The sequence below is a fragment of the Strix uralensis genome, chromosome 3 (genome assembly GCF_047716275.1).
Source record: "Strix uralensis isolate ZFMK-TIS-50842 chromosome 3, bStrUra1, whole genome shotgun sequence".
Classification (NCBI taxonomy): domain Eukaryota; kingdom Metazoa; phylum Chordata; class Aves; order Strigiformes; family Strigidae; genus Strix; species Strix uralensis.
Genome location: NC_133974.1, coordinates 4,146,339 through 4,163,015, shown reverse-complemented (window position 1 = coordinate 4,163,015; position 16,677 = coordinate 4,146,339). Strand labels below are relative to the sequence as shown.

The 16,677-nt window shown below is 45.4% G+C and overlaps 1 protein-coding gene and 3 non-coding genes across 4 annotated transcripts; 1 reads left to right on the top strand and 3 right to left on the bottom strand.

Annotated features, from left to right (window-relative positions):
* Window positions 1-194: 194 nt before the first annotated feature.
* On the bottom strand, window positions 195-267 carry TRNAR-ACG (transfer RNA arginine (anticodon ACG)). The gene has a single exon. It is a non-coding gene; the product is annotated as a tRNA-Arg (tRNA).
* Window positions 268-2,717: 2,450 nt separating this feature from the next.
* TRNAR-ACG (transfer RNA arginine (anticodon ACG)) lies at window positions 2,718-2,790 on the bottom strand. Its single transcript has one exon. It is a non-coding gene; the product is annotated as a tRNA-Arg (tRNA).
* A 906-nt stretch (window positions 2,791-3,696) lies between these two features.
* TRNAW-CCA (transfer RNA tryptophan (anticodon CCA)) lies at window positions 3,697-3,768 on the bottom strand. Its single transcript has one exon. It is a non-coding gene; the product is annotated as a tRNA-Trp (tRNA).
* Window positions 3,769-10,266: 6,498 nt separating this feature from the next.
* On the top strand, window positions 10,267-12,543 carry LOC141941697 (gallinacin-11-like). Its single transcript, XM_074864674.1, has 3 exons — window positions 10,267-10,324; window positions 11,244-11,372; window positions 12,416-12,543. Exons 1-3 carry the CDS (start codon window positions 10,267-10,269, stop codon window positions 12,541-12,543), a joined length of 315 nt encoding a protein of 104 aa, XP_074720775.1.
* Window positions 12,544-16,677: the final 4,134 nt, after the last annotated feature.

Here is a 16,677-nt window from a genome sequence, read left to right as displayed (position 1 = left end):
TTTACCACCCTCACAGTGAATTTTTGGTTTTTTTGCCAGTATATCCAGTCAGATCTTCTGATGTGAGGGAAGATTTTACTGTGCAGGAAGCCCAGCAAGAAGGGAGAAACTCCAGGCAAAGGCAGGCCACCATGGAGAAAGGGGTGTCCCCTGTCCCCATCAGTACTACGGCCAGAATGTGGGCAGGAAAATGGCGAGCCAGGCAGGAGTCGAACCTGCAATCTCCTGATCCGTAGTCAGGCGCGTTGTCCATTGCGCCACTGGCCCCAGCTCTCCTGGAGTTCTGGGGGCTTCCCATCGCTGGATGGGCTTTGTGAGGGGAGCAGGGAAGGCTGCCAGAGATTTTAGTTAAGTATAGAAAAAATTAGATTTTATGAGATCCCTGGAAGCCAAGTGATCTAATCCCCTGCTCAGAGCACAAAAGTCTTTCACATTAGGTCATTTTGTTAGTCGAGCTTTGAATGTCTCCAAGGATGGGAACTCCAAAACCTCTCTGGGACCCTGTTCTAATGTGTGACCTCTGATGTGTGAAATTTTTTTCCTATCATCTTAATAGAGATTTTCCTTGATGTAATCTGTTGTTGTTGAGCTCCATCCTCTATGTCCACAAGAAAAGCCTGGCTCCACTTTCTATGTAGCATACATGGCATAAACCAATATTATAATCCTTCCTTGACCTCTTCTTCTCCATATTATAGAAACCTAGTTCTCTAGGCCACTCCTCAACAGCCACTCCATTACCTTTTCATCTGGATGACTATCTCTGAGACTTAACACTGTCTGTAAATGTCTTTCTTGTCCTGGAGATCCCCAAACTGGATACACACTACAGATGTGGTCCCGCAAGTGTCAGACAGGGTGGTAACGATTCCCCCAATCTGATGGCTAGAATTAGTTGCTGACACAAGAAAACCAAAGCTCAGATGGAGCTGAGATTGGTAGGCATGTGAAAGGTCAACAAAATGGCTTTTAGAATCACATTGGCAGAAAAAGAAAATTAAAAGTAAGTGTGGGAACACTTCTGAGTGAGTGAGGGAAACACCAACAGACATGAAGCAGGCTGAGGTACTCAATGCCTTCTCTGCCTCTGTCCTTATTGATGAGCTCTGCTCTCAGCTTTACATTCTTTTGCCTTCTGACAGAGCCTATGGCAGTGGATTATTCATGGCAGAGGATGATCAAGTCAGGAATCACTTGAGCAAAATGGGCACATGAAGGACACAAAAGCAGTTGCCAGCATAGATTTACTTACCTGACCTACCCAACTGCCTGCCTTGCTGGAATCTGGGAAAGAAACATTTGTTTATCTTGACTTTTAAACAGGGTCTCTGAGTCTTCTTGTGTCCAGATTGAAAAGATATGGACTGAAGGAGAGGCTAAGAAGGTGGGTGAAATCCCAGATGGACCATCAGACCCAGTTTTGGAATCACCATTTGGAAATGTAGCAGCTGTCCTGTTACTAACGGAGTTTGCAGGTGTTGATGCTGGTACTGATACTCTTAAATGTCTTCATTAACAACCTGCATGATGGGATGAGGTGCACACTCAGCAAGTTTCTGGACAACATCAAATTAGGAGCAGAGGCTGATATGCTGGAGGGAAGGATTGCTTTTCAGAAAGGTCTTGTGAGGCAGAAGAAATGTGCTGATAGTAACCTCATGAACCTTAGAGAGGACAAAAGGAAAGTCCTGCCACATGTGGAGGAAACACCCCAGCAACACCCTGCAGAAATGGGGAACCTTTACCCTGGTGTGATTCAAGCATACAACCTCTTCATCTGGAGTCAGACATGCTGCCCTTGTGCTACCAGGTCGATATGGAGGGATGCAGCCCTTAGGCATGGACCCAGCCTGGGTGGTGGGGATGCTCTCCCCATGGGGACCACTCCAGAACTGACCACTACAGCTCCCAGGAGACGCAGGGCTGACCCAGACCCTGATAAGCTGGGCATTGCAGCTGAGCCTCCTGCAAGGCAAATGAGATGTCTCCCCCTCCTCAGTCATTAACCCTGGCAACCACTGGGCACTTTTTGCACCAACTGAAAACTGTTGAGCCCCCATTCCCATGCCTTGGTTGCAGCTCCCTCCCTTTTTCACTGTCCCTCTCTATCCTTCGCTCCTGCCCATCTTCATCAATGACAGAAAATTTAGAAAATACTTTTCCCTCATATTTGACAGAACCTCCCATTTCAATTTATACTTATCGTCTCTCATCCTTTCATCATGAAAAGCTGTGAAGAACCTGGCTGGACGACCTCATAGGTACTAGAGGTTTGTTATCAGGTTCTCACTGAAACCTCCTCTTCCCCAGGCCAAATAAACACAGTTCCCATGGCTTCTACTCATGCAGTGAGTATGAGGAGAAGCCATCAGACCAACATCAGGCCATTTTGGTGGCCCTCATGGTGGTCCTCAACTAGACTTGTTCCAGTTCACCAATGTCCTTATACTGGGGGCCCCAAAGCCGTGTGCAGTATTCCCAGTGTGGAACATGAGTAAATATTGGGAATAGAGGGATGTCAGTATTGAATAGAGAAGAGTGAAGAGACAAGGTGCCCAGCTCCACCATAAGATCTGTAGGAACCCTTTATTTCTTACTGAAGGGCAAGAGGACACCCCAGCACTTTTGCCCTGCAGAAGGCCCTGAGGATGGATGAGGGGCAGGGGAAGGAAGGTCCTCACAGAGGGCAGGAGAAGCAGCCTCCAGGCTAAAAGTGTCGAGCCAGGCAGGAGTCGAACCTGCAATCTCCTGATCCGTAGTCAGGCGCGTTGTCCATTGCGCCACTGGCCCCGGCCCCTCACCATCCCTGTAGCCCTGGAAGGCTGACCGTGTCCTTTGTTCTGCAGAACATCCTCTGTTCCCATCACAAAGACACCAAACAACTCCCAGTGCAACATCAGGTGGTGAGAATGTCAGCTGGACTGCCAACCGCTGACCACAACCCCCTCAGCCCCATGGTCCAGACACTTTACTCTGCCTTGGGATTCAGCTCAGGCGCTCTGTCTGTGTCCTGCTACTGTGCTCAGTCTGGGAGACCCCACCAGAGGTCAAATCATAGTCAAGATAAATGATGTTCCTTGGTGTCTTTTTGACCCCTGAGGAAGTCATCTCTTCAAGGAAACCTATCATGCTGGCCAAGAGTGTTCTGTCCTTCATAAATCCATGGTCACCGTTTGCAGTCATCATCACATCCTTCCTTCATTTGGGCATGGCTTTCAGGAGTGTTTATTCCACAGTCTTCATCTGGGCTCTGAGGTGAGGCTGACCAGATTAGAGCTCCCCAGATATTCCTTCTTAGTATTCTTAAAAAAGCTTCTCATGTTGTTCGTCAGAAACTTGTCTCTATTTCCAAAGTCCTTCACCAAAGGATTGTCCTTGGCCCCGTCCAGAAATCCCCTGGACCGACTGACTGTACCACCCCATGACTGTACCACCCTCCCAGGCAACTATTGCCTGAGGGCAAGTCCAGGTCCCCCAGGAGGCCACCTGTAGAAGACACCCACCAGAACACACCCCTATATTGGCCACCATAACCTTCAACAAGTATAGTCTGCCTGAAAGGAAAGCTCTGGACATCATGTTTCCCCCCTCAGCTGTTCCTGAGGTGCCCCACCTTAGTTGGCCAATGCCTTGCAGAGGCAGCCCCCAGAAAAGCAGGGAGACAATACAGAGGTTGGCCAGTGGTTGCCCCAAGGCTGACCCCGGTGTGATTTGAACACACAACCTTCTGATCTGGAGTCAGACGCGCTGCCCTTGCGCCACGAGGTCAGGGTGGAAGGATGCAGGTCCCCAGCACGGATCCCGGCCTCTCCATGGGGATGTCCTCTCTGTGGGGAGCACCCCAGGGGTGTCCAGGACCCCCTCAGCTGCAGCTATAGAGGGGAAGGATGGCCAAGGCCTGGATGCAGAGAGGAGTCCAAGCTGGAGGATGAACGTGCAGGCTAGGATGGGGTGGTCTGTGAGGTCAGTGTGGGCAGAAGCCCGGCTCAGGGATGCTCTGAGGGAGGATGATGGCCCAGGGCAGAACACAGAGAAGGGACCATGGTCCCTCCTGCAGCTCAGCCTGTGGTGGGCTCTTGAGTACACACACAGAAATGGTGGTGGACAGTGTTAAAAACAGACAACCCATGGGCTCAGCCCAGTCAGAGATGGACACTAGAGCTCCTGATGTAGGTAACCAAACCCTGTTTTGCCTGGGAATGGCAGCTCGACCTTCTGCAGGGAAGACAAGACATCTCATGAGTACAGGCAAGGTCCACCAACAGTGCAGGCAAGATCCACAGCCAGCTCTGGCTGCCCAGTCCTTTCCCCACAGTTGGTTAGTACAAGGTTGTTATGGAAAAAGGTCTCAGAGAGGAGATGAAACTTTCTTTCTTCTTCAACTCCGAGCCCACACCAGTGTGCTGGAGGAAGTCTGCTGGGTACAGGCTGGCTGGGGCAGGGTCATGGTGGGGGCACCCTATGGGCAGGGGCTGGCACCAGTGGTGCAATGGACAATGCACCAGGAGTCTGCAGGGTTCAGTTCTGCCTGACCTGACCTAATCCTGCCCACAGCCTGGCCATGGTGCAGGTGATGGCAATTGGGCTGCCCTGGTGTCCTTCTGCAAGTGGTGGGTAACCAACTTTGGGTATTGCCCTGGCTCTGGCTTATTCCCTTGTTTTGTCATGTATTCTGCCAACAATAAGATATTTTTCTATCAGAAATCCATCAGGCATTTTTCTCACAGACAGGTGTTTTAACACCTTATTCACAAATGTCCCATTTCAACTGGACCTCCTGCGAGACTGGATAGAGGCAGGATGGCTGTGCCTCTACCTGTCTCATTCCCTTTCTCTTCCAGAGCATGGTTTTTAGCCCTCAACCCATCTCTGTTTTGTTCCACCTCCATTTCATCCTACATTGCTCCTCGCTGCTCTACCTTCTGCCTAGTGTCACAAATTCTGACATCTTTGCACTCTGTTCCTGCTTGCCCTAGAGCTCATGTTAAAAATCTTAGAGTTAGAGCTCTGACACAATTACTAATATGTCTCTTTCCTCTTAAAGAATACAAACTACTTAATATAAGAGTACAAGTTTGTGATGTAAAACAGAACTTATTGTTGTTATTAAGAATGACGCTTTTTAGAAAATCCTTGAGAAATGAAGTTAAAAAATGAGAAAATTACAAATAAATGCAAATAAAAACTACAGCATCCAAATGAGGAATGGTATAAGTGATAGTTTAATAAATGCATTTATTTTCTGCAGTGCATATAGTTATCTAGCTACACTTTAGGCAGTTTGCTTGAATTGCATAGCCAATGAGCTACTTGTCCACTGTACACAAATACATGAGATACACAATATTCATTTGGAGGCAAAGACTGTTGCTGAACTTTATTAGATTTCTATTTGTGGATAATTGTTTGGGAGTAAGTCACGACAATCTTACTCGAGCTAGTGGTAGGGTATATTTCTACATAGAAACATTCTTCACTTGTGAAAAAAGAAATCTCAGAAGACTTTCTGAAATCCTCCCTTTTCAAGCTTTTGAAAATTAGGGGTTTTTTTAAACGAAATAGCTGGCATTATGTGGTTAGTGCTCTCTGACTGTATGAGGTAGCATTGATTAGCAAGGCATCAAGCACTAGGAGAAGGTCTCTAGGGCTGGGATCCTGCTTTAGACACCTGAATGTGTCTACAAGGAAGATGCCTACCTGTGCCCTCTAGGCAGCAGAGCTCCCATTATTAGTGTAGTTACAAAGCTTTATAAAGTTATATAAACTTATATGAAGTTAGAAAAAGTTTAACTTTATAAATATACACATCCTGAATGTGGGCAACTCACTCCAGTCCCTAAAATTTGGTGTCTGCAACCAGAAGCAATCCCTGCTCTCCAGACATATCAATAATAGTCACAGATTTACTCTGTGAATTATCGATGCTGAGGATGGAGCAGAGAGGCAGGCACCTACCTTTCCTTCTGAGCAAACCCTGCCCCACAAGACGGGCCTTGCTGTCCCTTCCTCCTCCATCATGTCTTCCCACAAGAGGGAGCCATGAACTAGCTCATGAGTTCCACAAGCTGCAGAGAGAGGCTGGAGTTGCATTTTGCTCAGTGAAGGACCATCCATCCCTGGTCCAGGCTGGAAATTCAGCTTGTTTCCTTCATGGAAATACAGCTCTTTTTCCATATCTCATATACTTTTTTTGGCTATTCAACCCCACTGGTCTCTGTTAGACTTTCCCCCTATCAGCCCACAGTTTTCTAGAAGTGCAGCCTCAGATGTGGTCATGGGGAGCTTCACCTGCTCCCTGCTGACTACCTCACAGTGGCACCTCTCCTCATCTATCCCACTCTGGTACTTGCTTAGTTTCCAACTGCACAACATAATGGGAGAGATTCAGCTGCCTAAATTCGAACAGCTAGTGTTGTCTTACGGGATATGCTGCCTGGTCTACATTTGCCTCTCCAGAAGCATCTGAGTATCTCATAGACTTCCACCCTGTGCAGATATCTTAGATGATCCAGGACATCTACAGTGATACCATGTTCAGGCAACTGAATCCTCCCTGGGGGTGGGAGTCAGCTCAAGGATTTGTACAATTAAAGTAGGTGTCTCCACGTAGGGGTATATTTGTGTGTTAGATAACTGATAGACTATAGGGCCATAAAATATCTTGAAGAGATGCATGAGATATTTCTGGACACTTGGCTTTGCTGTGTTCATTTTTATTTTTAAGCAGAATATATTGATGTCTGTATGATATCAGTTTGACAGAATACTGAAATTTTCAAATTTCTCAGCATAACACCCCATTTTCCCCCCAGTACCTTTCCAGCTCCTTACAATGTTATAAATAAGGTCTGTTTTTCAGCTAGTTTGAGGAGAACTGCACCCCAACTGCAATCAAATTCTGCTGATTTACATTGCCATAACGCAAGTCTGTATAAGTTCTTGGGGGAAGCAGAGGTTTCCCATAATTTTAGCATCCCAGGTTACTCAGAGCTATTCCAGGTCCATTGACTGAAAGCTTCAAAATTAAAGAGAAGTCCTCTCTTCTCTTGCATACTCCCTTCCTTAAGCTCTCAAAGGGATGTGAGTCCCACAGAAAGATCCATAGTTTTCTGAATCTACTGAAAGGAGAGAATACACATTTCACACGATGGTAGAAGCTTCTCTATCATTGCTGTCTGCCACTAAGATGGATCTACATCTTCTTCAGCATATCCCTACTCCAAGACATGGAGCTACGATGATTTGGCATGGCAGATAGTTTTCAGGAGCCATCATGGTGATTTCAAGGTAAGAACTGCCTAGTGGAGATGGCTGTGGCTGCCAGACCCATGGCTAAGGACCTCGTTACAACACTGGAAGGCTCTTCTACAGCCAGAGCCTCTGCAACTTTAGAAGTCAATCTAGTGGGTCACCCAGTTCTCAACCCGTATTGATGACTGCTGTGTGCTTCCACACCAGTTGCAGCAGGGATGCAGTTATCCTCTGGAAATACGTGTAAATACCCACTCAACACTTCCTATGCTTCCATGTCACCAGAAGAGGTAACCTTGCTGGTGGGATTGATACCCATACAATATGTTTTTCAGGCTATGACTTTTGTTACATTAGCGAATGTAACTGAATGGGGTGGGTAGGGACACTACTATACAGGCAGCCTATATTGGTGTGGAAGGCTGGATTAGCAAGATCTACTCCACAGCAGAAAGATCACTAAAGGGTTTATCTCTGTTGACCAGAAGAAAGAGAAACAGCCATCTTCTATCCCACCCTGTCTATCCCACCTGCCTCAGACATGTATCTCAGACAGGGCTGAAGTCTTCTCTGGAAGTCTTTGAGTCTCCATCGACTCCAAGAGAAAACTAGGAGATGATGTTATATTAGCGAGCTGGGATGGGTTTTATCCCACTTTTTTGGGAGGTTAACAGTACAGATCCCTCCATCTGAAGTAGTCTTCTGCATTCCCTTCATAGTCACTGGAGAGAAGCAAGCACTGGATGAGTCTGCCAGAGTATCACACTGTAGATAGGACACTGGCTACACGAGTGGCTCCAACGCAGACTCTAAACTGCAGATATCTCAGGTGGGGTGAGGGGAACCCCACTTGTAGTTTGCATACATCTAATGTGAGACATGCTCCACTAAACGCCACAAAACAGAAGATCCCAAATCATGTGGGATTCATCTTAATAATGCTAATGACTAAAATAGTGATTAAAACAACCCTGCTCAGAATTCTGCAGTTTGCATTTTCACACCCTGTGTGGAAATGCATGAAATACTCTCCAGCAGTCCTGTCTGCTGGTAAACTGGGTGAACTGGGAACAGGCCTTTCCTGTGACCATTGCAACAATGAGCATGAGCTATTGACTACATGGAGGGTTGGTGACTTTCTGCAGCCCCAGCTGCAGAACTGATCATTAGGCAAGGGGCAGAGCTTTCCCCATGTGTGAGTATTTCTTCTGTGATGTCGGATCCTGTCTGAGAGCTGCGATATTCCCCTTGGCTTCAGCGGGAGCCTGAGCCAACTAAAGTTTTCTTGTCAAGGTCTTTGTTTCATCCATTTCCCTGGAGTGCCTGAAAATGGATATGAAAAGCTCTCCTGCCACATAGTTGCCTGTGAGGCTCAATGGTGCCTGCAAATTTGCAATAAGAAACTAACAAAGAAACCAGAAAGGCAGAGAACAATATACACTGACTAAGGGAAAGGTTTGTATTGTTGATATCAAGGCCACTGGGTCAGAACAACACGGATAAATACCATGTATAGAGACAGGCTCAAGTTACACTGGTTTCTTCTGCTCTGAAGGAGAACCTGAGCTGTCAGCTACCATTCCAATGTGACTGTCGGTAGCACAATTCAAACACTGTACAGACAGATCCTTATGAAGACTGTATCATAAATCTCACTTAACCTCTTCTCTTTATACAATCTCACTTAACCTCTTCTCTTTATACACCTGCAAAACTGAGTGTGCTGCAAACTCTGATAATCTGCACCTCATGTATGCCTCTGCTGTGTGTCCTCTGATGCAACACTGGTTCCCAAGAGATTTTTTTTCCTACAAAATGACCACAACCAGAAGTTCAGAACTGAGAAGAACGTTTAGGAATTAACCCAGTTGCCCCCACACATAGACTAGAGTCATCTGAGAGGCCCTGTGACATTAGAAATGTGGATGGCTGCCTGGGACTTGGCAGGTGTCATGCAGGATCTATGGGGGATCTGCACCCTCAGAGAGCAGCAGCTGGAGGCCAGATGGGATCCCTGAGGCATCTTTAATAACAATAGATGCCCTTAGTTCTGGACTTGGCCAGCTAAGTACAAGTATCTACAATGGAGGTTTCTGCGTGTGTGTTGGCTCCTAAGGTCCTATTATAGCCAAACAAGTGATGTGAGCCCTAGAACCACTAATTAAACATCTCATTTCCATGCAACCACATCGATTGTAGATGCTTCCATCTCAGTATCTGAGCGTCACACTAACCACCGCCTAAGCTTCAGTCAGCTGACCACACATGAGTGTCTAGTGCCGTTTTAAATAAGTTAGGCTATACACATGGCCATCCATTTGCCCCTCTCTCTAATCGTGTGCAGATTGTCCTAGAGGTCCTGTGTCTTACCAGATAGTCTCATGAGATTCTTCGGATATCCTAGAGCAGCTCACATGACTTAAGCCTATATATTTTGACAACTGAATTGAGTCCACCATAACAACCAACTAATATTTTCAGAAAGAAAATTGGTTGTTTAGTTGGTTCAAATTTTATTTTTCAGTTAGGGAAATGATGCAAAAAGCATTTCTTTGCATTGATGAATGGAGACTGCAAACATTGCAGCAGAACCTTGGACCTTCTCCTATACTTACCATCATCAACAGTCTTCTGGCACTCCCAGGTGCCTCCTCTCCCACCAAAATGATGGCTAATTTTCTTTGGGTGGTCCATTACCAACCACCTTGGTCTTTGATGGTAACAAGTAATGAAGCTCTCCGGGTGGGTTGGTATTGAGAAGTAGCCTTCCCAGTGGCTGGGTAGGGAGGTATAGTTTCCTCTCTGCCTGTTTTTGTGACCCTCTGCTATTGTTCAGGTTTAGCCATGTGCAGCGGTCAAGCTGTACTCATTGCCTTCCCCACTCAACATTGCCAAGGTCCCCCGGACAGCCAGGTCTGTTCCCACAGCCCTATAAATGCGAGTGCTCCCTCTTCCCCTGCTCAAAGGGTCTGGCATTGTGGCCCTGTCTCCACACTGCAGCTGAGACCTTCCACCATGAAGCTCTTCTCCTGCCTCATGGCTCTTCTCCTCTTCCTCCTCCAGGCTGTTCCAGGTAAGGGGCAAGACCCACGCTGGGGTCTGCCTGTGTAGGAGGTACAACTAGCTTGAGTGGTGGTGCAGAATGTACTCCTCTGTGCTTTCATTAGAGCTGTTCCCTATTTCTCAGTCTAGAAGCAGTGAAAAATGAACCTATGGTGATCAGATGTCAAACCAGAACCTCTCCACAGAAGCCACTACTGTGTGTTGGCTCCTTATGACTCTCTGAAGTAGCTTTGTGCCAAGTTGTGGCACTACTGGAAGATGGTACCATGGAAATCACCTGCCTCTTCTTATCTCAGGGTCATAAATTGTCCCCTCTGTGTACAGTAGGAAAGGAGCAGAGGTGTTCCCTTGTATTACTCAGGTTGAGCTACACCAGTGAAGTTTACTTTAGCTCTCTGGATATGCTGGGTCCCTTTCCTCAGCCCTTCTACTCCACTGACTCATTTACTGATCGTGATTTTAGCTTAGCTTTTCTTCATGCCCAATGAAATTCCCCATCTTGGAGTAAGGTTTTCAGAGAAGGAAGGAACTGGGCAAACCTCTTGTCCCAGTTAACTAGGTCAGATTCCAGCTTTTGATTTGTTTTTAGGACATACTAGCACCTTGATGACCCTTGCATGACTGGCCTGCAGCTTTGCAGTCCTGGAACTTAGAAGGCTGGGCTGTCCCTACCCACTATAACATGCGTGCCCAGGATATGTTCAGAAACTTGCCATCAACAACTACCTTTTTTCTCTAGTTGTACAGAGATCTTCCTTGGAGTCCTGTGAGGTTCCATGAGGCTTCTCAAAACTTTTGGAAAAGCTGCTTTGGTCTTTGGGGATATTTGTATCAGACCTCTAACTGGGCTCTGTGGGGCTTCAGCAGGAGGGGGACCATGAGAAATGGACTGATCCTGCAACACAACTGGGAATCCCATTCTTCTGTAGGTCTCATCTTGCCCAAAGACACCTTACGTTGTGTTGGATACCACGGTTTCTGCTTCCATTCAAAATCCTGCCCAGAGCCATTTGCTGCGTTTGGAACTTGCTCTTGGCGTCAGAAAACCTGCTGCATAGGTATGTGTGGAAACCCTGCCCAGGCAGCCAATGTTTGGAGAGGAGATTACTAAAGTCAGTGAAACACATTCTTACTCTGTCTCCAAATGGCCTAAGTCATGTGCTCCCACCTACAACGATGGACTTGTCTGTTCCTCCACTAATGTCAGCATGGAGCACGGGAACAGAATTGCCATTTTGGGTTGGCCAAATACCACATAGCCCAATGTTCTATCTCCAACAGAACAGATTCCCTGGGGAAATAAAATAAAAACCGTGTGTGACCCACACAGAGTCCTCCTTCCTTGATATATCTTCCTATAATCATATGTTGGGACACTGCTGACTGTATCCACACTGCTATGTGTAATAGGTGCCAGCTGACCTCTTCCCTGTAAATTTATCTAATCTTTTCTGGACCTGCTTAGTTTTGGAGCTCCTCAATAGTCAACATCATATATCATTAAGTCAATACATGCTTTATAGCCAACTGCGCTAATCAGACCTAAGGTTCATCCTGTATCTGTCTGCAGAAGTGAATATTTCCATACAGTTACTCTATGTGTGTAAAATGACTATTAATGAACACTCAAACCATATAAGCACACTTTCTTATATATTCTACTGGCTTTCATGAATCTGCAGCTCAGGATTTTTAGACATAAACATCTTTGTGTTTAAAAAGTCCTTACTGGATTTTTCCCCCTTAGATTAGGAATTTCTTCTGTTGGTGTTTTTTGGTGTTTTTTTTTTTTTTTTTTAAACCTCTTCCCTCATAATTTTATTCAGTATCGCCTACTTCTGTACTGCAAATGAAATATAGTCTTTCTGCATCCACCTTCCTCATACCTTTACGATATCCCTCCTTCAGTTATTTCTCTTCCAAGTTGATGGGTCACAAATTCCTCTTTTTACAAAAGTGCTCTGATAAGCCCCGTAGTCCATCTTTGTGTCTTTGCTTTTGGAGACACAGCAGCCAGAACTTCATGACACTGTCCATGTATGAGTGGTTTCAGATGGTGGTGTAATGTTTTCTCTTTTGACTTAAATCCTTTTCATTGCAGACACGACATCAAACTTCCATACTTGTCAAGATGAGGGGGGTCATTGTGTTCCTCCAGAAATCAGATGTCTGCAAGAACAAGTGGGGCTTTGCCCTGACAGAGAATGGAAGTGCTGCACAGAAGTGTAATAAAGACCTCACGGAATTGCAGAAAATCACAGAAATGCATGGCCAAGAAAACAAACAAGTTTTCTTCCTAGTGTTGTAGAGAAGATGTCTGGTGTTCTCAACATGCAAAGTGTATAATTAAGGAGAGGTGACGTGTTTCTTTATATAACAAAGGTAATATATACTAAATAAACAAGTCTAACAGTCATATATATATATATGGAAAGAGGCAGAATGTCTCTCTATTATGCCCACACAGAGAAATGCACAAAAACTTTGCTGTAATGTCCTTGGAAACCATATTCCCTCGTAATACAACCTTCACCCTTGCTTTTCTATCTTCCTTTCTTCCTTCCTTCCTTTCCTTCCTAATGACAATACCTTCCCTTCTATTAAAGTGATGGAAGCAAGGGCTGTCTAACTGGCATGGTCAGGCCATGTCTCTACTATTCAATCCCCATTCTCCAAAGCAGGATGCCAGTCAACTGCTCTTCTCTGCCTCCCTATTTCTACCAATAAACTGCACCCACTTGAACACAGGTACTACCTGGGTAACCTGGTAGATCTATCTAAAACTGTCTAGCTAAAAATATTTTATGTAGTCTGTGCTTCCCTCTGTGGTAAAGTTAAATTTATTAACTGCAAAATTTTCATTCAAAATGTAGATGGAAAAACGTTTGCTTCTGAGCATCATCTCCATGTGCTCAGCAGCTCCCAGTCATGTCTTCTGGCTTTCTAATTTCTCCAGTTGAAGGCTGAGTAGCTGGACATCTTTGCAGAGGAACATGAGGAAGGGTGGCATTCATCTCCCATCTAAAAATGACCTTAGAAGAACAAGCCATGGTACCTTCTTTGGATGGGAGCATTTCAAACCCTTCCCATACAGGACAGAGCCCCTTGCAGCAGCAAACTTCCATCATCCTGTATCTCAGCAGCTGAGACATCCTTCCCTCTAGCCTGAGCTAATGTAAATGTCTTGTTCACATCCCCATCACACACTTCAGAAAGGTCATTCTCTAAGCCAGTGTTTTAACCAATCTCAGCCAGTTGTCCTAGGCTGCTCTTCTGACTACAGAGAGGAACAGATCCACTGGAAAGGTCATCACACTCATCCCTCACTGACCAAAGAGTGACCCCACTCTTACCCAAACAGCATTTAGACAGGTGAGATGACCTTGGTCTAACACTTTTTTCCTCCATTCTTAAGATGTGTAAAATGATATTGACCTCTACCTTTATTTCAACAAGAAGAATCACCTCTCCCTGTGACCCTCTAGGTAACCAGCCAAGAGCTCAGCAGGGATTCTTAGTAGTTGGAGATGAATGCTCTTCAGGAGGGCTCTCCAATCAATTGTTCTGTTCAAACTGATTTAATTCATTTTCTCCTAGGAGTATTCATTCTACAAGAAATTCTTTGCACTCTTTTAATACCTCTGAGAGTGTTTTCTGCTGTGTCTATTGCTGGCAGTTCAAGGAGTATTTTATGTAGGTGTTCCCTGAGTTTGTGTCACAAATCAGGCATGTGTGTGTGGCTTGCAGCTAGAAACAGTAGAACCCTTCTTGAGGCCACATTTTTTACCTAGGATGGAGTACTAAGTGGGAAGAAAGGTTTAGAAATTATTTGAGGAGGCCTTTTAAGACTGTTGTCTGCCCTTCATGGTTTTTTGCTAGAGAAGAGGGAGGACAATTTATGTAATGACACACAGGGAAAAAAATTCTCAAGGGAGGAAAATACCCACAAATATATAAGCATTACATCGTAAAGGCCAGCCCAGGCTTATGGTCTGCCTACACCAGTTGATCTGTGTTATTTTAGGAGTTTTTAATGTCAGCAACTCTTCCTGGAGGAGTCTTGGAAGGACAAGTGAGAACAGGTGGAAAGAGAAGCAATACTGCAGATGGCTTGTCTGCTTCAGGAGTGGGTAGAAGCAGCTGATTTTTCTTTAAGTTCATAAGAAACTGAGTTTTTTTGAGAAAACTATGACAGTGTCTGTAGGAAGCTGCTGTCTCTGGCTCTCTGCCTTACCCCAATGCCAGACATCGTGCTGTGGGGGAGTCATCAGAGGGAAACATCTGCTTGCAGAGCTACCCCTCTATTACAGTCTTCTTGATTAACCTGATCTTGCTTGACAGCCTCATGTTGTTGATATGTTTGGATGTTTTACAAGACTGAGGACAATTAAGCGGGTTTTTTGAGGAAACGGCTAATAAAGAAGTGAAGCACAGAGGGAGTTTGTAGGTGAGAGGCTGCTTTCAGGTCACTCCACCATTTCAGTATGGCTCTGATGGTTGAATGACATGAGCAGAGCAAGGTCTGTACAGAGAGAGAGCCAACTGGCACAGCTGGAAAAGTTGGACGGGTTTGAGCACACAAGCCTTTATCCAGACCTGAAACAAAAGCGGCTCTTTCAAAGTTTGATGCAAGTTGAGAAAAATACCTTGTTGACACATCCGTGATGGTCTGTGGAAAGCAGAGAGTTTAAAGAGCCAGGAATCACTTCTCCACTGACTCAGGCTTTCAGATATCCAGATGTCCCTCATCACACACCATGCCAGGCACGAACACTGCCTACTCCTCCCTGTGAGTTATGTGGCTTTTCCAGGGTAGGAGGATTTAAGTGATATTTAATTAATCAATAATGGTGGCTCTGAGTGCTCTGCTGAGCTGTTTACAGGTCATGCACCAACCAGAGAAGATGAGATTGCCACCCATTATCAACAGGCACTAAAATGCTGCAGAGAGAGAATGAAATTTGGAGTTGGCAAAGGAGTCAACTGTTGGAGAGTCATCCTGAGACTTTAGATTTGGCTTGAAAAACATAGTAGTTCTTCTTTCATTAAAAGAAATTCCTACTAGAAGGATTTTGGGGCACAAAGCTTCTTCTCTTTTGCTTCTTTGACACCCCGCTCCGCCCAGTGCCATTGCAAATTATGATCCAGGAAGAATTTATTTTAAAATCTTAAGGCCTAGGTGTTTCTGTCTGGCCACCCGCTGCCCAGCATCTGCACATCTCACCATCTTGCAGACAGAAAGACTCTCAGTGTGCCATGAGTAATAGCAATGCTGACTCCCCCTTGTGACCCTCCAGGTCTGCACCCACAGTGGTCTTTACCCAGTACAAATCCAATTCAAAATCTAGAGCTGCAAAAATCTAGGGCATCAGACAAGCCTCTGAGATACGTCAAGGATGAAGTCCTGGCGTGCATTGCACCACTCAGGCACTTTACTGAATTGTGGACACAAAGCAAATGTTGGGCTTGCTCCAGCTGTCTCTGAGGCTATGTCATGTTTGTAACATAATCAGAGCCAGGCTAAGGCGCTGGAGCTGGATGGTCTGCACTCATAAATTGTCATTGTGGTCTTTGGCATGGTTTTGGCTGTCTCCCTTTTTTTTGGAGTGGTGGAGGGTGTTTTGCAGGGATGGGGATCAATGGACATGTTTAGATCAGACAAAGATGTGAGGGGAGATATCAGGGAAATCGTTTGCAAACCAAACCCAGATGCACAAATAACCAGATGAGTGACGTACCCTTGGGCAAACAATTGTGCTTTGCTTCCACAAATCATTTGGGCACATGTGTATCCCTAAGCTCCTGAATTCTCCCAATGACTTCAAAGCCCAAGATCATACTGCCAGTCAGTGCAAGCTGGAGACAGAGCCCAGGTCTCCCCTGATCCTTATATCTTTCAAACTGACAACTCGCTCACAGAAAACTGGGTAAATTTTCATGTCAATTCAGTATCTGAATTGCTACAACTCTTCTAGTAAACTAAGCAGCCTCCGGGCCTCTTCTCTAGCCCTGAAGCCAAATATCATAACCTGGTCATGCCCATCCTCTCTTGTCCTCCAGAAACAGGTGGTTATATCCAGACTGCCTGGTGAACACGATCCCTGATCCCAGACACACTTGGCAGTAGTTTGGGAGAGAAATAACCTGGACCAAAACCTCCCCAGGGATATGCTAAGCATTTCACAGTTTGGATAATCAAATCCCAGATCTTATGCCCTGCCTTGTTTTGTTTACTAGTAAAGATATATCCAAGGAGTTCAAGCTTTGATAAAAGAAAAATGTGTGAGAGAAGATTAATATATTTTTTTAATAATTATAATTTTTTAAACCCCCACTTTTTGGTTTCTTTTTAATTAAATAATC